The sequence below is a fragment of the Pantherophis guttatus genome, chromosome 10 (genome assembly GCF_059756535.1).
Source record: "Pantherophis guttatus breed Tessera chromosome 10, ASM5975653v1, whole genome shotgun sequence".
Lineage (NCBI taxonomy): Eukaryota > Metazoa > Chordata > Lepidosauria > Squamata > Colubridae > Pantherophis > Pantherophis guttatus.
The window spans coordinates 26,264,392-26,281,311 of NC_142072.1; the positions used below are offsets into that span (position 1 = coordinate 26,264,392).

At 41.5% G+C, this 16,920-nt stretch overlaps 1 protein-coding gene across 4 annotated transcripts in view; it reads right to left on the reverse strand.

Annotated features, from left to right (window-relative positions):
- PTP4A2 (protein tyrosine phosphatase 4A2) overlaps positions 1-16,920 on the reverse strand; it is a 34,858-nt gene that overhangs the window by 2,735 nt on the left and 15,203 nt on the right. For all 4 annotated transcript variants that reach the window (XM_034413335.3, XM_034413336.3, XM_087876719.1 and 1 more), the window contains exons 3-5: positions 16,369-16,461; positions 3,852-3,982; positions 2,321-2,395 (exon numbers count right to left, since the gene is read on the reverse strand). In XM_034413335.3, the coding sequence (XP_034269226.1) occupies positions 2,321-2,395; positions 3,852-3,982; positions 16,369-16,461 (299 nt within the window). The remainder of the gene's footprint in view (positions 1-2,320; positions 2,396-3,851; positions 3,983-16,368; positions 16,462-16,920) is intronic.

Genomic DNA, 16,920 nt, shown 5'->3' on the forward strand with positions numbered 1-16,920 from the left:
TTAAAGCCCTTCATGGCATTGGAGAAGATTATCTGGGGAACCCCCTCTATCTATCTATCTATCTATCTATCTATCTATCTATCTATCTATCTATCTATCTATTCTATGCCGCCCACTCTCTGAGGACTCTGGGCGGTTTACACCAAAGACAGTATACTAAATAACATATTGGCCCCAACAATCTGGGTCCTCATTTTACCCACCTCGGAAGGATGGAAGGCTGAGTCAACCTTGAGCCGGTAAGATTTGATCCGCTGATCTGCTGAACTAGCAGTCAGATGAAGTAGCTGCAGTACTGCACCCTAACCACTGCGCCACCTCGGCTCAGATCTTAATGGCTTTGGTCTGCACTCCACTCACTTCAGCTCCAAGAGGCCTTCTGGAGATCCTGTCAGTTGATCTCCAGGGCCAAGGAGAACCACATCTTGTCCCCAAAGGTGAGATCCAATTCCACCCTTCTGGCCTTCCAGAGGAGTCTTAAAGCTTGGCTGTGCCAGTTGGCTTGGGGCCCTGCTGGGGATGCACACTGCTGGAGGTGGTTGATGGGAGTTAGAGAGTAAATGTCTATCCCTGTACTCTCCACACTCTTAGTTTTAACCATTTATCTATTTAACTGTTGTTAAACGTATTTGTAATTTACATATATTTATATAAATATAAATATATTTATATTATTGCAAGCAACCCAGTCACTTAAAGCAGGTGGCATATAAATTTAATAAATAAATTTCTTCTCTTTGCAAGGAGAAAGAGAAGTGTCCATAAGCCAAATCTAAATCAGAAGTGTTAGGATAAAATGGGATGTTTTGGGGGAACCTTATTTGCCAAACTTCTTACAGGAAAGATGCGATTAAAAAAATATTTTACAAGCAAGCTGGATTGGTGAGATAAATCCATAAGTTAAAAACATTTGGCATATTAAGAGAAATGCAGGCTACCTTTGCTAGCAGCAGCCTCTTTCTTCAGTTAAATGCTGTAGGGATTATCTTGTAAAGGGCACTTGCTGCACAGAAAACTTAAGTTTCTCTGGAAAGAGTGCCATTATCACCTGGACCAAAAATCTTAAACAGGGAAACTCTCCCATCCAGACTAGTTGTATTAGACAAGTATTCCAAATGAGTTGGTCAAAATCCCAAGGAAGCAAGGCAACATCAGCATTAAGGTGCTCTTTTCCATAGCTTGTATGTCCTTTAGGGCAGGAGTCTCCAACCTTTTGGACCTCAGGGACCACCAAATTCATAATTTTAAATTCTATGGACCACTGGGAGGTGGGGGGGGCTCAGCCACCTTTAGGACCTACCTGTCTGCGTCTGCAAGGCCTCAGGGTGGGAGGCCCGAGAAAAAGTGCCTGGTCCAGGCACACAGCCTGGAAACCTCTTTTGTGTTCCTTCTCTCAAGAAGCTTGGTCAAGCTGAGTGAAGGAAAACGAAGACGGGCAGACTGACGGTGGCTTGCTGATGTTGGTGGGAAAGTCAGTTCCATATTCCAGAGCTGTAGTAGTCACAGGATTACCAGAGTTGCTGGGAGCAGCTCCAGTGCACCCGGGTGGAGGAGCTGCTCCAGGATGACCAAAGGGGCAGTCCTGTGACTAGCAGGACTAGCAGCTCTGGAATATGGGACCAACCCGTGGTGGGGCTGGAAATCTCCACCATAGGGGGTGGACCGTGCAATGTGCAACTTTGCAGGTGGTGCAACGTGCAAAAGGGAGTGCAGCCCTTGCCAGCCAGAACAAGGTAATGGTGCTGTTGTGGCAGGAGGGGGGGGGACGGGGCGGCCCAAGCGGGGCGAAGCGGTGGTGGCGATGGCTGGAAGGTGCGAGAGCAAAGCACTACTTGCATTTCTGCAGCATCAGCATTTCGCCTTCGCTGCGGTATATTTGCGCCAGCTGATTTGAAATCTCACATTTGAGATTTCTAGCTGCAATGGACAGCAAAGCTAGGGCTGACCCCGGGTGCTTCTCTCCGCTAACAGGTGGCCAAGCTAACTGCCTAAAGGACCCCATCCTGTCCCTGGAAGTCAAAGCGCTGAAGCACGAGTGGTGCAGGAACTTTTTTGGCAGGGCTCCTCGAGAGAAATGCAAACATTTCTCTGCGGACCACCAAAATTTCTCATTCTCTAGTACCAGCAGAAATCCCAAACACAGATCCTTTTTTTCTAATCATCAGCTGGGAGGAAGTCTGAACTAAGATTTTTTCACAGCTGCCTCTGCACAAAATCAGAATTATTTCAACCACTGTGACAGAAACTTCCTCAAGAGAAAAACTGAAATAGAAAGCAAGCAGGAGGAGACGGAATACCCCAGAAGATCAACCCCACTCACTGTCTTATAAACTGCACAGCATCCTCATACTTCATTCCACATTCAATGAGTGCAAGGGCAACGAGAACTGGAGCTCTGGAAGGGCATGAAATATTAAGAAAGATTTTAAAATGGTCCAATAAACATTCAGAAATAATTCCAATTAGCATAGCCATTGACCCAAGACAGTTTGTGCCTTGCAGCAACAGAACACCTGTTCTGATCTCGATTCAAGTCCAAGTCAATGGTTTTCCGGGTGCCAAACAGAAGTGATATAACTATGGTTTGTACATTTTGCTGGAACAGCTCATTACAAATAAATGAGACATGGGGAAGAATATAAAGATACCTTTGCTTTGTAATTAGGAATAATTTTTAAAGAGCCGATTTAACACTGCAATCCATATGGCAATCCTCACAAAGGAACTCATGCTAACTGTTGTAGACACTCTGGGCTTAGTTTATCCATCCTTTGTATTACTAAGCACTCAGAAAGGTATTATTGGTTAAGATATTGGTATCTTAAGATTGCGATATCACAGGCCATCAGCATAAAAAGGAAGTCTAACACCAAATCAGCAATCCTCCACCAACAGCCCAATGCTCAACACACCAATGCAGACTAATGCGTATATTAACACTGCAAAATGTTTCACATTTGAAACATCCCAAGCTCAAAATAGATATTTCAAGTTTGAAACAGGTTGGTCTGACTCTAGTGAAAATTCTAGAGTGTTTCAAGCTCTGGATGTCCACAGGAACCACAGATCAGCCTTGTTTCATGTTTGAAACACTGTTACACCTCTAGAACACCTACTGAGAGCAGACAGGTTATCTAGAGGTGTAGCTAAACTAAGCTAAATTATTTTCAAGCTAAACCCTGAGAAATATCTATGTCCCTCCGAGGAGTATCAGGGGCCTGCACTTTAGCACTGGCAGATTGATTCTCATGCTTTATAATGTCCTAAAGATGAATGTTTTGAAAGAATAAATTGGAAACTGAAAGACTTTACATGGTTAAAGATTATCTTAATGAAGGAAAAACAATGTATGTATGCCTCACCAGGACCCAGAACACGTCTAAGGGAAAATCTCTTTGCAAGAGGCACATTGCTGTACAAATAGCCTACTTTATCATTCGTTTTATGAGCAACTGCTCAGAGGTAGGACAAAAATTTATGGAGCTGACTAGTCACCTTTCTGCAGACAAATAAATGCCCATTGACAGGCAGCTGCCTTCACTCAAGAGACTGGGCCACACTCATCCAGTAGTATCTGACACAAGGAATAAGCAAGTTTTGACAGTATATCTGACATAAGTGGGCAAAAATATTTCCTGTCAAAAGCACAATAAGCCTGAAACAGCTGTTACAAAGTAAGACCCCCTTTCATAGAAAACCACACAAATAAATCTAAACTTTGCTAAGCTAAGCACAGCTTCACCCAATTTGCCACTTTGCTCTATCCCACCCACCTTCTGCCCCGCCCTCCCTACCGCCCCCCAAACAGCATTACAGTTAATTTTCCTGCTCTAACTCAAGACAATGTTTACCTTCCCAATCCTGCCACGCAGTGCACAGCGACACAGCAGCCTGGCTCCTCACGGAATTTGGTTTTCAACAGGTTGAGCCAGTCGTCCACAATTTCACCAGGGGGTGGGGCTCCATCATCAAACGGCCAGTCCTTGGGAAGAGAAGAGGAGGAATATCCAGTTTGATCTGAATGGTTAAGATACCTGTCTAGAAACTGGGAGCTCAGAAGGTCTAGTCCTTCTGAAGGTTAGACCTGAAAGCTGTCTGGGTGACTTTGGCCCAATCACCAGAAAACAATGAGTTCTAGTCCCAGCTTAGTCATGAAAGCCATCTGAATGGACCAATCATCACAAGACATGTCTATAGAGATTCTCAATCATCCAGATCATGGTTGTCTCAAAGGTGCTTTTTCAGAAGCCAACTGGACTTTCAGCAGTTCAGCAGAGCTAGCCCACCAAGTGGCCTTAACTGCTCTGAGAGAGAATGCAAATGACCAGATGACTGAAAAGAAATATATATATTTCCATTCCCCCATCACCACTATCCACTCAGAACTGAAGAAGTTTCTTGGATGAGAAATGGAAAAAACAAAGGTTTTGTTTTTTGTTTTTTGTTTTTGAAAAAGCACCTTTGAAACACCAGAAGACAGTCCGGCTTAAGGCATGAAATCCTGCTGGGTGACTTTGAGCCAGTCCTTCTCTCTCAGCACAATTCACTTTAGAGTGTTGTTGTTGTGGGAAAAATAAGAGGAGGAAGGAGTATTGTATGTTTTCACTGTCTTGAGTTATTTATAAAAATAATAATGGCTGGATATAAATAAACAAATGTGAGGTCCATCTAGGCTGAAGAGAAGGGGGATGCCACCAACTTTCTTCCAAGCAGGCAGAACTGAGTCAACACCCCCAAATCTTCAAGGCTTCCATCAAATTCCACTTGGAAATTGATGGGAACAACTTAAAACAGGAGGCACAAGGCACACACGCTGTGAAGAAGAAACAATCAGCCTCCTAATTCATAACTGTATAACATGAGGCCCCAGGAAATTTGGATGCGGTCCCAGTGAAAGCAAATACTGCTACTAAATTTGTTTTTATATCCCAGAAACAAAAAAGTATTAAATGAGTGGAGTTTAATCACACATGCACACACAGAGTTTATATGTTTAGCTAAATTTAATATTTATTAAATGTAAATGAAAGAAAAATTGGAGAAAGATTAAGGCAGTTATTCCCACATCCTTCATATTCAGAACAACTCCACTTTGAAGTAGGAGTCTTAGGACATGTTTCTGAGAATCTATGTAATAGTCAAATGTAAATTGAGACTAGGAGCAAAACAACTCACTTTCAAAACTGAAATATTCAAGTGCCTGATCCCCACCCCCACCCCCCGGAAAGAGGCAGTAGATTCGGCATGAAAGTTGACATCCCAAAATGTCCACTGGAAAAACAATTCAAAACCTGAATGCTGGCCCACATTTATAGTTTATTAAAGTGTATATGTCTGTCTGTCTGTGTATGTAGTGTCTGTCTGTCTACCGTGTTTCCCCAAAAATAAGACCGGATCTCATATTAATTTTTACTCCAAATGATACATTAGGGCTTATTTTCCGATTAGGTCTTATTTGTGGGGGGGGAGAGATATGGTATTAAATGCACTCATTTGGCTGATGATCTTAATGGGTTTCTTTTTGGGGTAGGGCTTATGAGTATCGTGAAAAATCATGCTAGGATTTATATTCCAGTTGGGTCCTATCTTTTTCGCTCGGCAGTCAGATTTGTCCCAGTCTTACAACCTAAGATATGACACAAGAGAGGAAATGGATGCAAAAGTAAATTGGGATGTGCTTAGGCTGAATTACACCAAGAGTAGGATTCCAAGAAACCATTAGTTTTGGGTGGGAACAAGATATCCTCAAGAGTTCCAACATACAATGAAGCAATGGAGAAAGGATGAAGTCCCCAAGAGAGATTACTTTCAACTGACGGAGTTGAAGAAATTAAAGTTGCAGACAGGAAAGTATCAAGATAGGGAAAAAGGAAGGATAATGAAGATCTTTGAAGAGAAGGGCAAGGTCGTGTAATATAATCTGGAATGAACATAAAGCCAATTTAAGAGATTTAAAGGAAAGACAATTAAAATTAAATGACTTTGGGTAGTGGAATATTGGAAATGGAAAAGAATGTGCAGAACCAGAAAGCTAAAGGAAAGGCTTGGCTAGAGATAAAGGGTACATTCACCAGAGTTTTTGTCACTGGAAAAGAGAGACTATTTTTGTTCCAGTTCTGCAAATGAAGAAACAGTACAAATAGGAGAGAGAGACTAATCCTCCTAGACAGCAGAAGTCTTTGAAACCAATTTAGTCAATGGAGAAGATAATGTGTTGAAGCCTCCAGCCTAATTTAGTAGGAACTGCATATCTGAATTAATTACTGCTTGACCAACAAGAACAATGAAATACAGTATCTTTAAAATAGCCTTATGTTTAATCAAGTCAATTAATTTAAATTAGTTCAAATTTATTTCATTTCCGACAAGGAATGGAACACTCTAGCTCAGAAGCCTATTCAGCCAAAGAAAAAAGAAAAACAGTATGATTTAAAACTAAGGTTCAAATGTAACCAATCCAAAACATAACCGAAGAGTGCTCTCATCCAAACCAGGGGATCACCATGCTGTCAAAGAAACCAAGGGTCTGCTTGTAACTTCAATCGAGAAAGGAGCTAGTGTAATGAAGTAGTAACAGATTAAAAGCAGGAATTCTATTCGGCCATTAGCCATCCTTGATCAGTCACTTTCTCTTAGCTTCACCTGAGATGTTGCACAGGAATAGCCCACGGATGTCTTGAACTGCTTAAGTCAGGGGGGTCTGCAACCTTAAATACTCAAAGAGCCATTTGGACCCATTTCCCACAGAAAACACCGGGAGCCACAAAACCTGGGTGGGCGTGGCCAACTCGATGTCACTCACTTCCATCAGTCACATGACCCCCTAGCCATGCCTACCCAGCCAGTCATTAGGGCAGAGAACCAGTTGTTAAAAAATACCGGGAACCACAAAATCCTTTTGACATCTCTCTCTCTCCACCCCTCCCCCCTCCCCCTCTCTCTGTATCTCTCTGTCTCTGCCCTGGCCATTTCTCCCATCCCCCGCCGTTGCCCTTACCTTCTCAGGCCAGGCAAGGAGTGACTGGGGGAGGGGGGGATGGTGAGGTGCAGGCCAGCCAGTGGTGGGATCACCTGACAGGGAGCCACAGCAGTGGGCCCAAAGAGCCGCATGCGGCTCCGGAGCTGCAGGTTGCTGACCCCTGGCTTAAGTTAACTGCTTAACTGCAAAGAGTCATGCATTTTAAAGACAATGCCACAAAATTTGGCCAGGTACTGCCTCCATCCCTCACACTGTTAAATTTGTTATTTTCTGATCCACATACAAAACACAAACTACAAACTTCTCGTGCAGATGTGACACACTATCCTAAGAGCATAAGAAGAAGGTCAGGAAGGGGAGGATGGGTCAGAATTGTCAACATCCATAAATTAATGGCAGCATTCAAGCTTACTCTAGTACGGGTGTCGGCAACCTGCGGCCCCAGAGCCGCATGTGGCTCTTTTGTCCCCCTGCCGGCTGGCTGGCTGGCTTCGCCCCTCCCCTCCCAGTCACTCCTCACGTAGCCTGGGAAGTTAAGGGCGATGGCGGGGATGGAGACTTGCTCCGAACGAGAGGGAAATGCCCCTGTACTTGTCTCTCATCTCGTGGGCGCTTCTTCCTGCTGCGCGCACCTTGGTTGTTTGGGGAGACACGCAACTTGCTCTCCACCCCGAGATGTTGGCCCAGGTCAGCTACGGCCAATGCTCTGCATCGTAATGGGCTTCAGGAGGAGCGGATGCGTTTTACAACGTGGAGCATTGGCCGCAGTCAGCCCGGGCCAGTTTCTTGGGGCAGAGAGTAAGTCGTGCGTCTCCCCAAGCGACCAAGGTGCGAGCAACACTAAGAAGCGCCAGAAGAAGCCTCCACAAGATGAGAGGCAAGTACAGGGGCACTTCCCTCTCGTTCAGAGTGAGTGTCCATCCCCGCCATCACCCTTACCTTCTCAGGCAATGCGAGGAGTGACTGGGAGGGGAGAGCAAGGCCAGCCAGCCAACAGGGAGTTAGGGGGACGAAAGAGCTTTGTTTATCTGGGAACCTGAAATGACTCTTGATTTAAATCTTATGATAAAAAGCACCCAAAGAAGAAAGAACATCAGCCCCCCCCCCCAAAAAAGCCCAACCCTCGCCTGTTTTTGCAAATGGTTCAAGAGGGAGCACACACACACGGGGGGGGGGGGAGAGATGAGAGAGAGAATAGGGGAGAAAAAGAGAAATGAGAAAATGATGGAGGGAGAGAATGAGAGGGAAAAGAGAGAAACAAATGAGAGAGAGAAGGGAGAGAGAAATGAGAGAGAGCTTGAGGGAGAGAAAGAGAGAGGGGAAAGAGGGGGGAGAGAGAAAGAAAGAGAGAGGGAGAGGAAAACCAGAAATAAAAAGGAGAGGAAAAAGAGAAAAACAGAAATGAAAGGGAGAAAAGGGGAGAAAAGGGGAGAAATGAGAAAATGAGAGAGGGAGAGAATGAGAGAGGAAAAAAACAAATGAAAGAGAGAGAAGGGAGAAAGAGAGAAGGAGAGAGAAATGAGCTGGAGGGAGAGAATGAGAGGGAAACAGAGAGAAGGGGAGAAAGGAAAGAAAGAAGGAAGGAAGGAAGGAAGGAAGGAAGGAAGGAAGGGGAGGGAGGGAGAGAAAAAGAAAAACAGAAATGAAAGGAAGAGACAGAAAAATGAGAGAGAGAAAAGGGAAGAAAAAGAAATGAGAAAATGATGGAGAGTATGAGAGAGAGGAAAAAAAGAGAAACATGAGGGAGAGAAGGGAGAGAGAGAAATGAGAGAGCTTGAGGGAGAGAATGAGAGAGGGAAAAGAGGGAAACAAATGAGGGAAGGGGAGAGAAAGAAAAGGAAAAGAAAGAAAAAGGGAGAGGGAGAGGAAAAAGAGAAAAACAGAAGAAAGGGAGGGAAAGAGAGAGAGAGAGAGAGAGAGAGAGAGAGAGAGAGAGAGAGAGAGAGAGAGAGAGAGAGAGAGAGAGAGAGAGAGAGAGAGAGAGAGAGAGAGAATTTCCCATAGAAAACACCCGGAGCCACAAAACCCAGGTAGGCGTGGCTGGGGCAGGTCATGTAACTAGGTGGGAGTGACGTTGAGTTGGCCACACCCACCCAGGTTTTGTGGCTCCCAATGTTTTCTTTTCTGTGGGAAACGGGTCCAAATGGCTCTGAGTGTTTAAAGTTGCAGACTCCTGGCTCTAGCATATAGCACAGAAGGAAAAGGGACTGACATGGAAAGAGAGCAAACGTGGTAGTTCTCAAATTCAAAGTTTTATCAAATCTCCAGACAAGATAGCTCTGCAGCTTGTGCTATCAATAGTACAAGCAGCCCCTAAAAAATAAGCCACAAATCCCACCTTGCTAAAACACATGCAGGGAAATCAGAAACCACTGGCTCTCAATCTAGGCTGGTGGCATCTGGAGGTCTTCCCAGAATCTACAAGCATCTGGACATTCTGAACATCTGGACATATTGAACAAATATCTCACCCAGTCCAGATGACACTCATCAAACCCAAGGCAGATGTTCCTGTTGCTCTTCCTCCTCACAAAGCATCTGATTCCAAAGATCCCAATCCACTTAGTAAAGACCGCAGCCAGTGGAGATGGCCAGAAAGCAGATCTGCTTTAATTTTCAGGAAAACAGTTTCAAGCATTTTTTGTCAGACAAACCAGAGTCAGATCTTTTAGTATTTTTTGTCCCTTTTTTACATTCTGAAAAAGGTACGATATTTTAATCCCATAGAAGATCCCAAAAGTTAACTCAAAAGATTAATTATCACCATACCAGAGATAATGGCCCTTAGTACATTGTGCCAGGCAATACCTGGCAAAACAAAGCAGCTGCTAATTTTTAAATTTTTAATTTCCAATTAAAACATGTGGTGTCACATTTCTTAATTTTTGTCCAGAAACAGCAAAAGAGGTGCAGGAGTGGGCCAAAGGCAAACAAACTCAACAAGCTAAGATAGTAATGTTGTGACAGCAAATTGGGCAGAGACCCACACAGCCTGCACCATGAATAAAAGTCCCTGGAGATGTCAAAGGAAAAACTAGCAGCCTCTATGCAGGCATCCTTGCTGTAATATGTCCTATAGGGTTTATTTCATAAGTACATCGTGTTGTAAGCACTCATGAGAATAACATGTTATTGGCAAGAAGCTACCACCCACTGCTGCTGGAAATTAATTCAAGCTCTTCAATGAATCAACATTCGTTTAGAACTCAAAAGCCCTTTTATGTCACAGGTTGACAGCTATGTTAAGACCTTTCCTGCAGTGCCTTATCAGAATGGATGCCCTACACCAGAGGGACTTCCCACCCACAAAAAGAGGCACAAGAGCTGTGGTTCAGGGCAGAAATTGAAGCTATTGAAATTGAAGCTGCCACTGGTAAGTTTCTGTCACGAGACAGGAACTGAGATGTCTTTTAAGCAGCAATGGAAGCTGACTAAGTTGCAAGACTCATAAAGTGCCCCCTTCAATTCTGAACGAGACCAAAAGGACAAGAGCTGCATTCATTGCTACTAGGAATATATTTATAGCTTGCTAAATTTGTTTCATGTTTGTTTTTCTTCCAAAACAGCCATGAACTGGCTATTATTATTCCCTGTTTTACATGTTAGGGAACAGATTCTAAGCCAGGAAGAACAGCTTTTAAACATATTTGTTTGTTAGATTTATATCCTGTCTTTCCTTCAGGAACTCAAAGAACCATATATGGTGTTCCTTCTTCCCATTTTCCCCACAACCCCAGAGAAATAGGTTGGGCAGAGAGAGTAAGTCTGCTCCAAAGACAAAGGAGCTTCCAGGAAAGAGGCGAAGCTAGACCAACACGTTTACCCCTGTTGCACTTTAGCTCTGCAGGGCCACAATCAGGGGTGAAATGCTCCCAGTTCGGACCAGATCGAGCAATCCGGTAGCGATTGTGGCAGGTGGTTCGGAAAACCGATGGCGGCACAAGGCTCTGCCCACCTGCCTGGGTGTCGTTACTTCCTGCTTTTAAAAGGTAAAAAAGGCTCTGACGATCGCGCGCCACAGATGTAATCATCAGAGCCTTTTTTTTCCTTTTTAAAGCATTTTTTTACAACCTATTCAGGCAAATAGGTTGTAAAAAAATGCTTTAAAAAGGAAAAAAAAAAGTTGGCCACACCCACTCAGTCACATTAAACCCCACCACCACCAAGCCACGCCCACAGAACCGGTAGTAACAAATTTTACATTTCACCACTGGCAACAATGTACGGTATATATGAATACAAACCTGCAAATTGGTACCTATCTTTCAAGCAAATAATTAGGCTCACATACAGCTCAAAGCTTGCTCTCGGAGCCTACTAAATATAATTTACAAATATATTTAACTCATCCACAACCACCAGAGTCAAGTTATGTTTTGTTCCAGACACAGTGACTTCTCTGTGACACCTTCTAATGAAACCATTCTTAGAAAAGAATTTTGTTATCTTTAATCATGCCTGCTTTTCAAGCACAAGCTATTCTTGGAAGCCAACACATGAACTTGTGATGTTTCAACAACTGCCATGGATTAATCTCAATAAAATCCCATGACCATCCCCTTCTTTTTTCCTTTATGGAATGCTGTCCTTATGAGGGCTTGTTTACCAACATGATAAAAGAGGGCATTGGAATTAAATGTAATCTGCCAAGGCAAGATCAGTGAACTATTCTATAGGCACCTTGGACCCATCTTAGTTCTCAAACAAATCGCCAAGATTACAAGGGTATCTTTGAATTGTAATTTTTAAATTGCTTTAAATTACCCTGTAATTAAGAAAGTGGGAGGTAGCAAGGCCAAGGTCATCTGTTGGTTTGGAAGGATTTCTACTTGAATTTCCCTGGCCTACAAGTACTCTGTAGAATTCACTAATACATTTTCCCCACCTTAATCTGGTAACTATTCAGCTCTATTTCTGAAAAGTGGCAAAATATGTGAAGCCTCTTTTAGGAAGCTTCCAACTAGGAGGAGATGGGAAAAGAGAATGAGATGATTCTTAAATCAAAACTTGTTTAGCAGTCATAGAACCATAGTGCTAGAGGGACCATGGAGGTCTTTTAGACCACCCTCTGCCCAGGTGGGACTTCCGGTGAAGTGGGCCGTTTTTGGCCTCCAGAGGGTCCTTCAGCTGGCCAGCGTATGCATGCGCGTCGGAGCTGAGCTCATGTGCCCACCGATGTGGCACACGTGCCATAGGTTCGCCATCATGGGCATAGTCTTCATTTAACTACCACAAGTTGAACCAACTACTTAGTTGTTGATCAAAGCTGTTGCTAAGTGAAACTGTGACTCTGCTTATGATCTTACTCCACTTTTCCTTTGCTTTACAGATCTGTGAAGGTTGTAAATGCAAGGATTGGTCGGAAAGTTACTTTTCCATCCCCACTATAACTACAAACAAGAGCTTTACAATGCACTTGCTAAATGTACATTTTAAACATATTGTTTTAACTTATTTGTAAAGTTGCATTACTACTTAATAAAAATTATACTTTTTTAGACACAACCAAAAGCTAATTTTCCTTATGATTATTTAAACAGAGCATTTCTATCTGGTCTCCGTGATCCCTCAGGTTCATATTTAGTCTCCATGCTGACAATTTTTGGTTTTCTTTATTTAATCAACACAAATTTCAACTACACTTGAACTATACTCTGGCTTGGTTCCAGAACAGAAAACAAAATCCCAGAAAATGGAATATGGCATTTAGCATCAATCCAAGCATAATTCTCCATATGGATTTTCCTCATATCCATTTGGATATGTAACTGTGGAAACAAACTAGAAAAGTTTGTTGTCATCTAATATAAATGTTTCATCTTTTATACTTTTAGCCTACCATACAAAAAATTATAAATACTCTGAAAATAAATTCTGTGTACTTTATGACTGAGTAAATTAAAAAAAAATCATTAATCCAGAAACTCCTTACTTTTTTGGGGGAAAGAATTGTAATACCTTTTCTTTTGAACACAGTAAAAGTGTATCCACTTTTTTAAAAAATTCCATTATGTGAGCAGCAATCAAAGCATCTTCAAGACTGGAAAAGTAAATTAAATTATAAACAGTAATTTGTCTCACAATAATAAAATAATTCCCAAACACTATGCTTTTTGGTTGGGGGGGGTTGTTTAACTAACTTGTGTTAGTTTTTATTTGGTTCACTTTTTCTAGTAAAAGAAGTGAACAGAGCTGTATGAAAAGCAGGCTGTAATTGTTTAATGGTACTTACATGAGCTAGAAGATTAAATGAGACATGTTTTTTGAATATTAAAAACCCTTCTGAGATCCTAAGATTTAACGCTGACATTAAACACATAGGACACATATGTACTGAAGCTAAGCTCAAAGATGGCAGGTTCCTAATCAACTTTAGCTAAGGCTGAAATCAAAGCAGAGTCAGCTCCAAAAAGAATTTGTGATGGGCAACTTCTAGGAATTCCAAGGCTGGGAATTCCTAGAAGTATAAAAGATCCAAAAATAATATTGGGAGAAAGCAACAGCAGCCCACTTTGGTAATGCTGACAAGAAGCCTACCGAGTTGAGCTTCTTGAAAATGTCTTTACTTCCATCTTTACAAAAACTACGCTTTGGCCTGGAATAAATTAGGATGGCTATTAAGACCAGAGGGCCCCGAGTTTTCATTCAGAAAAATCAGTACTTAATTTGAGGGGGGGGAAAAGGTATCCCATTTAATCTTCCAGTTTAAAGCATTTCTTAAATAAATATCATTTTCCGAACAGGCACAGGAATTCCAAGATCTTTTCATAGTAATTTGTTATTCTTTCTCATTATTTTCATAATTTCTAGTCAAGAAAAGTTTTTTCCTTTAATTATATATAATTTATTCCAAATGTTGATGTTAATAATTGTAGTAATATCTATGAAAGTAAGATTTTCTTATTTGAAAATATTGACATCAAAGCAGGATCCAAGTCCCAATATTTTATTATCTGTACTTGTCCAAGAAATCTTAATTTTGATCTCAGAATATTTAAACTTGCAAAGTTATGCAAAATCTTTTACTAACTTTTAGGTTCATGACGATTAATCAATGAATAGGAACTGAAATCAGAATATCATAATAATTTATGTTTCAGCCACATCCCTATTTTATGCCACTTTATTCTAAATAAAACAAAAATACAATCTGAGAAGTTGACTCCCTGAATTTTTATTGCATTTAAGACTATATTACAGCTATACATACTTCACCTTAGAAAGTTGCATTTATTGAAATATAGGACTTGTTTTTACTTTTAACATGCATTCTGAAATCTTAACATTCGATGTCTAATCAACATTGTAAGAAATGTAAGCATAAATATATCCTCTACATCTTACTCTCTATATACTGTGTGCCTATATATATATATATATATATACACACACACACACACATACACACATCAGTAAATCTTTAAACAAAACATATTCTCCTGGGATCAGACAGCATAGCTGCAAAATTTTAGGAAACTTTCAGTTCTTTAAGGCATTGCCAAAGATACTACTAGAGTACATTTTTCCATTAAACCTGAATGAATCACACCTATAACCTGTGTAATATTATCTGTACTCAACCCACATTTACACTTGGTCCAGTAACATACAGACTTCAAAAGACTGAAATTGTTAAGGGATAAATGCAAATAAGTAATGAAATAGAGGTCCTACAGCTTCAATCATTCCCACTTAGTCCCTCCTGCCAGTGGAAGAAGTTAACCAAAGCAGTGAATTTCCTCACCAGAATTTCTTAAGTATTTTTTCAACTGATTTCCCCATGGTTTTTCTGTGATATGCTGTTCTCTCTTTTCTTTTTTAAAGCAACTCTCAGAAATCAGTTTATTTTTAAGATTCTTGTTTCTAAAACAACAAGAGTCTAGGGATCTTGGCATGGAGATAAAGTTTTTTTTAAATACACATAGCTTCCTTGGCTCAATTTAATTACAGATAATCCTTGTTTAATGTCCATTCAATCAAGAGTGAATGAAGGGACTAAAAGTCCAGTCCTTGACGTTCTGACCAATGCAATGCCTCTGTGGTCACAGAAACAAAATTCAGGGTCACCCACATTTACAGCTGCCTTTTGACCATCCACCTACCTGCTACTACCCGGTATTCCTGCCACCTGGCCCTGCCCACATCATGCATCACTACTGTATAGTCGGGACCTTCTTTGCACCACCTTCTTTTACGCTGGTGCAATCAGGACTTCTCTTGTGACCTGTCCAGGACCTCCTCCATTCATGTCCCATCCAGGGCTTTCTTATGGAAAATAACCTCAGCCGTGAAAGCAAGCCCTGGCTGCACCAGTGCAAAAGAAGGCAACGGGAAAGGCCCTGGCCAGTACAGTAGTAGTATGCAGTGATGGGTGCAGAAGCAGCTGGTAGCAAAATATAGGCAGGCAGCCAAGAGGGCAGAGATGGGGTGGGTGGGAGAGATAAGCACTGGGGGGAGTTGAAAAGGAAGCAGTCCCTTACCTTACTGAGTCTTGGAGGTGGGAGAGAACAAGCTGGGAATGACTTTAGTATTAGTACCTGGATGTATAACAATTGGGACCAGAATCTCAATCACTAAGTGAAGCAGTGGTTAAGCAAGACAGTGATCACATTACTGGGGAGGGCATTTTGCAACAAATCAGAAGTGCTTCACAGGTCATAATTAATTCAAACGGTTATTAAGTGGCTGGTTGTTAAGCAAGAATTACCTGTTTCTCTCCTAATGACTGTGTTGGATTTAGCTAATAGTAGCAACAGAGATTGCCAGGATTGCTGCTGCTAAGCAATATGGTCACATGATCTTACACTTCCCAACCCCATCACTTAGCAATGGAAATTCCAGTCTTCTATACAGACATTATCTGAAGACTACCTATATACACAGAGGATGCCAAGCAATATATATGACTTGAGCCATTTTCTCATTCATACCTTTCGGCTGGTTTGCAACATACATCAAAATATGCTCAGCCGCTAAAAAGCGACATGCTAGTATTCATTACTCAGATCATAATCATTGGTCGCTGAGAAAACAGGCAGTTAACTACCTGTGACTCTTTCCTCTGTGACTTCTCTATCTAAGAACTTAGTTCAGTATTATCTGCTGAACTGACCAATTTGAATGAAATCTTTTGTCTGTTCTGATATGAACAGGATACTACTTATACCTTCTTCCTCTAAATGAGTAACAGTCAAAACCTTGACTGGTCATAGACCTACAGGGAGAAAAATGCAAGCTGCTTTACAGCCCAGATTCCAAACCAATTTTACACAGATGCAGGAACATTCCACAGCATTTAAGAGACATTTAGCAATGACATTGAAAAATTGCCATATTGTCAGTCCCATTCTCTTCGTGATTGTACTTCCCAAAGATTGAAAAATACTCACCAGAACTTGTATTCCTTCTTTTTCAACAGGTGCTTTATCATAGGTAGCATCGCAAACTCGCACCAAGGTGGTCACGCCGTATTTCTTCAGCTCCTTTTGTGAACAAACAGGAAACATGTCCAATTCATTTCTCAGAGTAAAGGGCAAAAAGTATCACTTATGGAGACATGCAGCTTTATTAATAATTATTAACTTACAGCAATCTATCAAAAGAAAGTATTTTTGCTACAACCTAAGATGGCTGCCCTGGTGCCTCTGTCTCAATAATGTATAAAAAAGACTATTTAAAAACTGTGAACCCTTTGGAATTTTCAATATTTCTACATAAATACAGGTAGTTCTCAAGTTACGATTGTAATGGAGCCTGCCAATCATGGTCATAACTCATGATATCATAAAGCAGGTCAACTCACTTGACTATCTTGATTTCATAACCTTTTTGTGGCAGTTATTAAGTAAACACCATGGTCATAAAGCAGCCGCAAACTGTCATTTGCTTATGGGCATGGTTTTGCAAAAAATTGAAAATACTGTAAATACTGGATTTGGGCA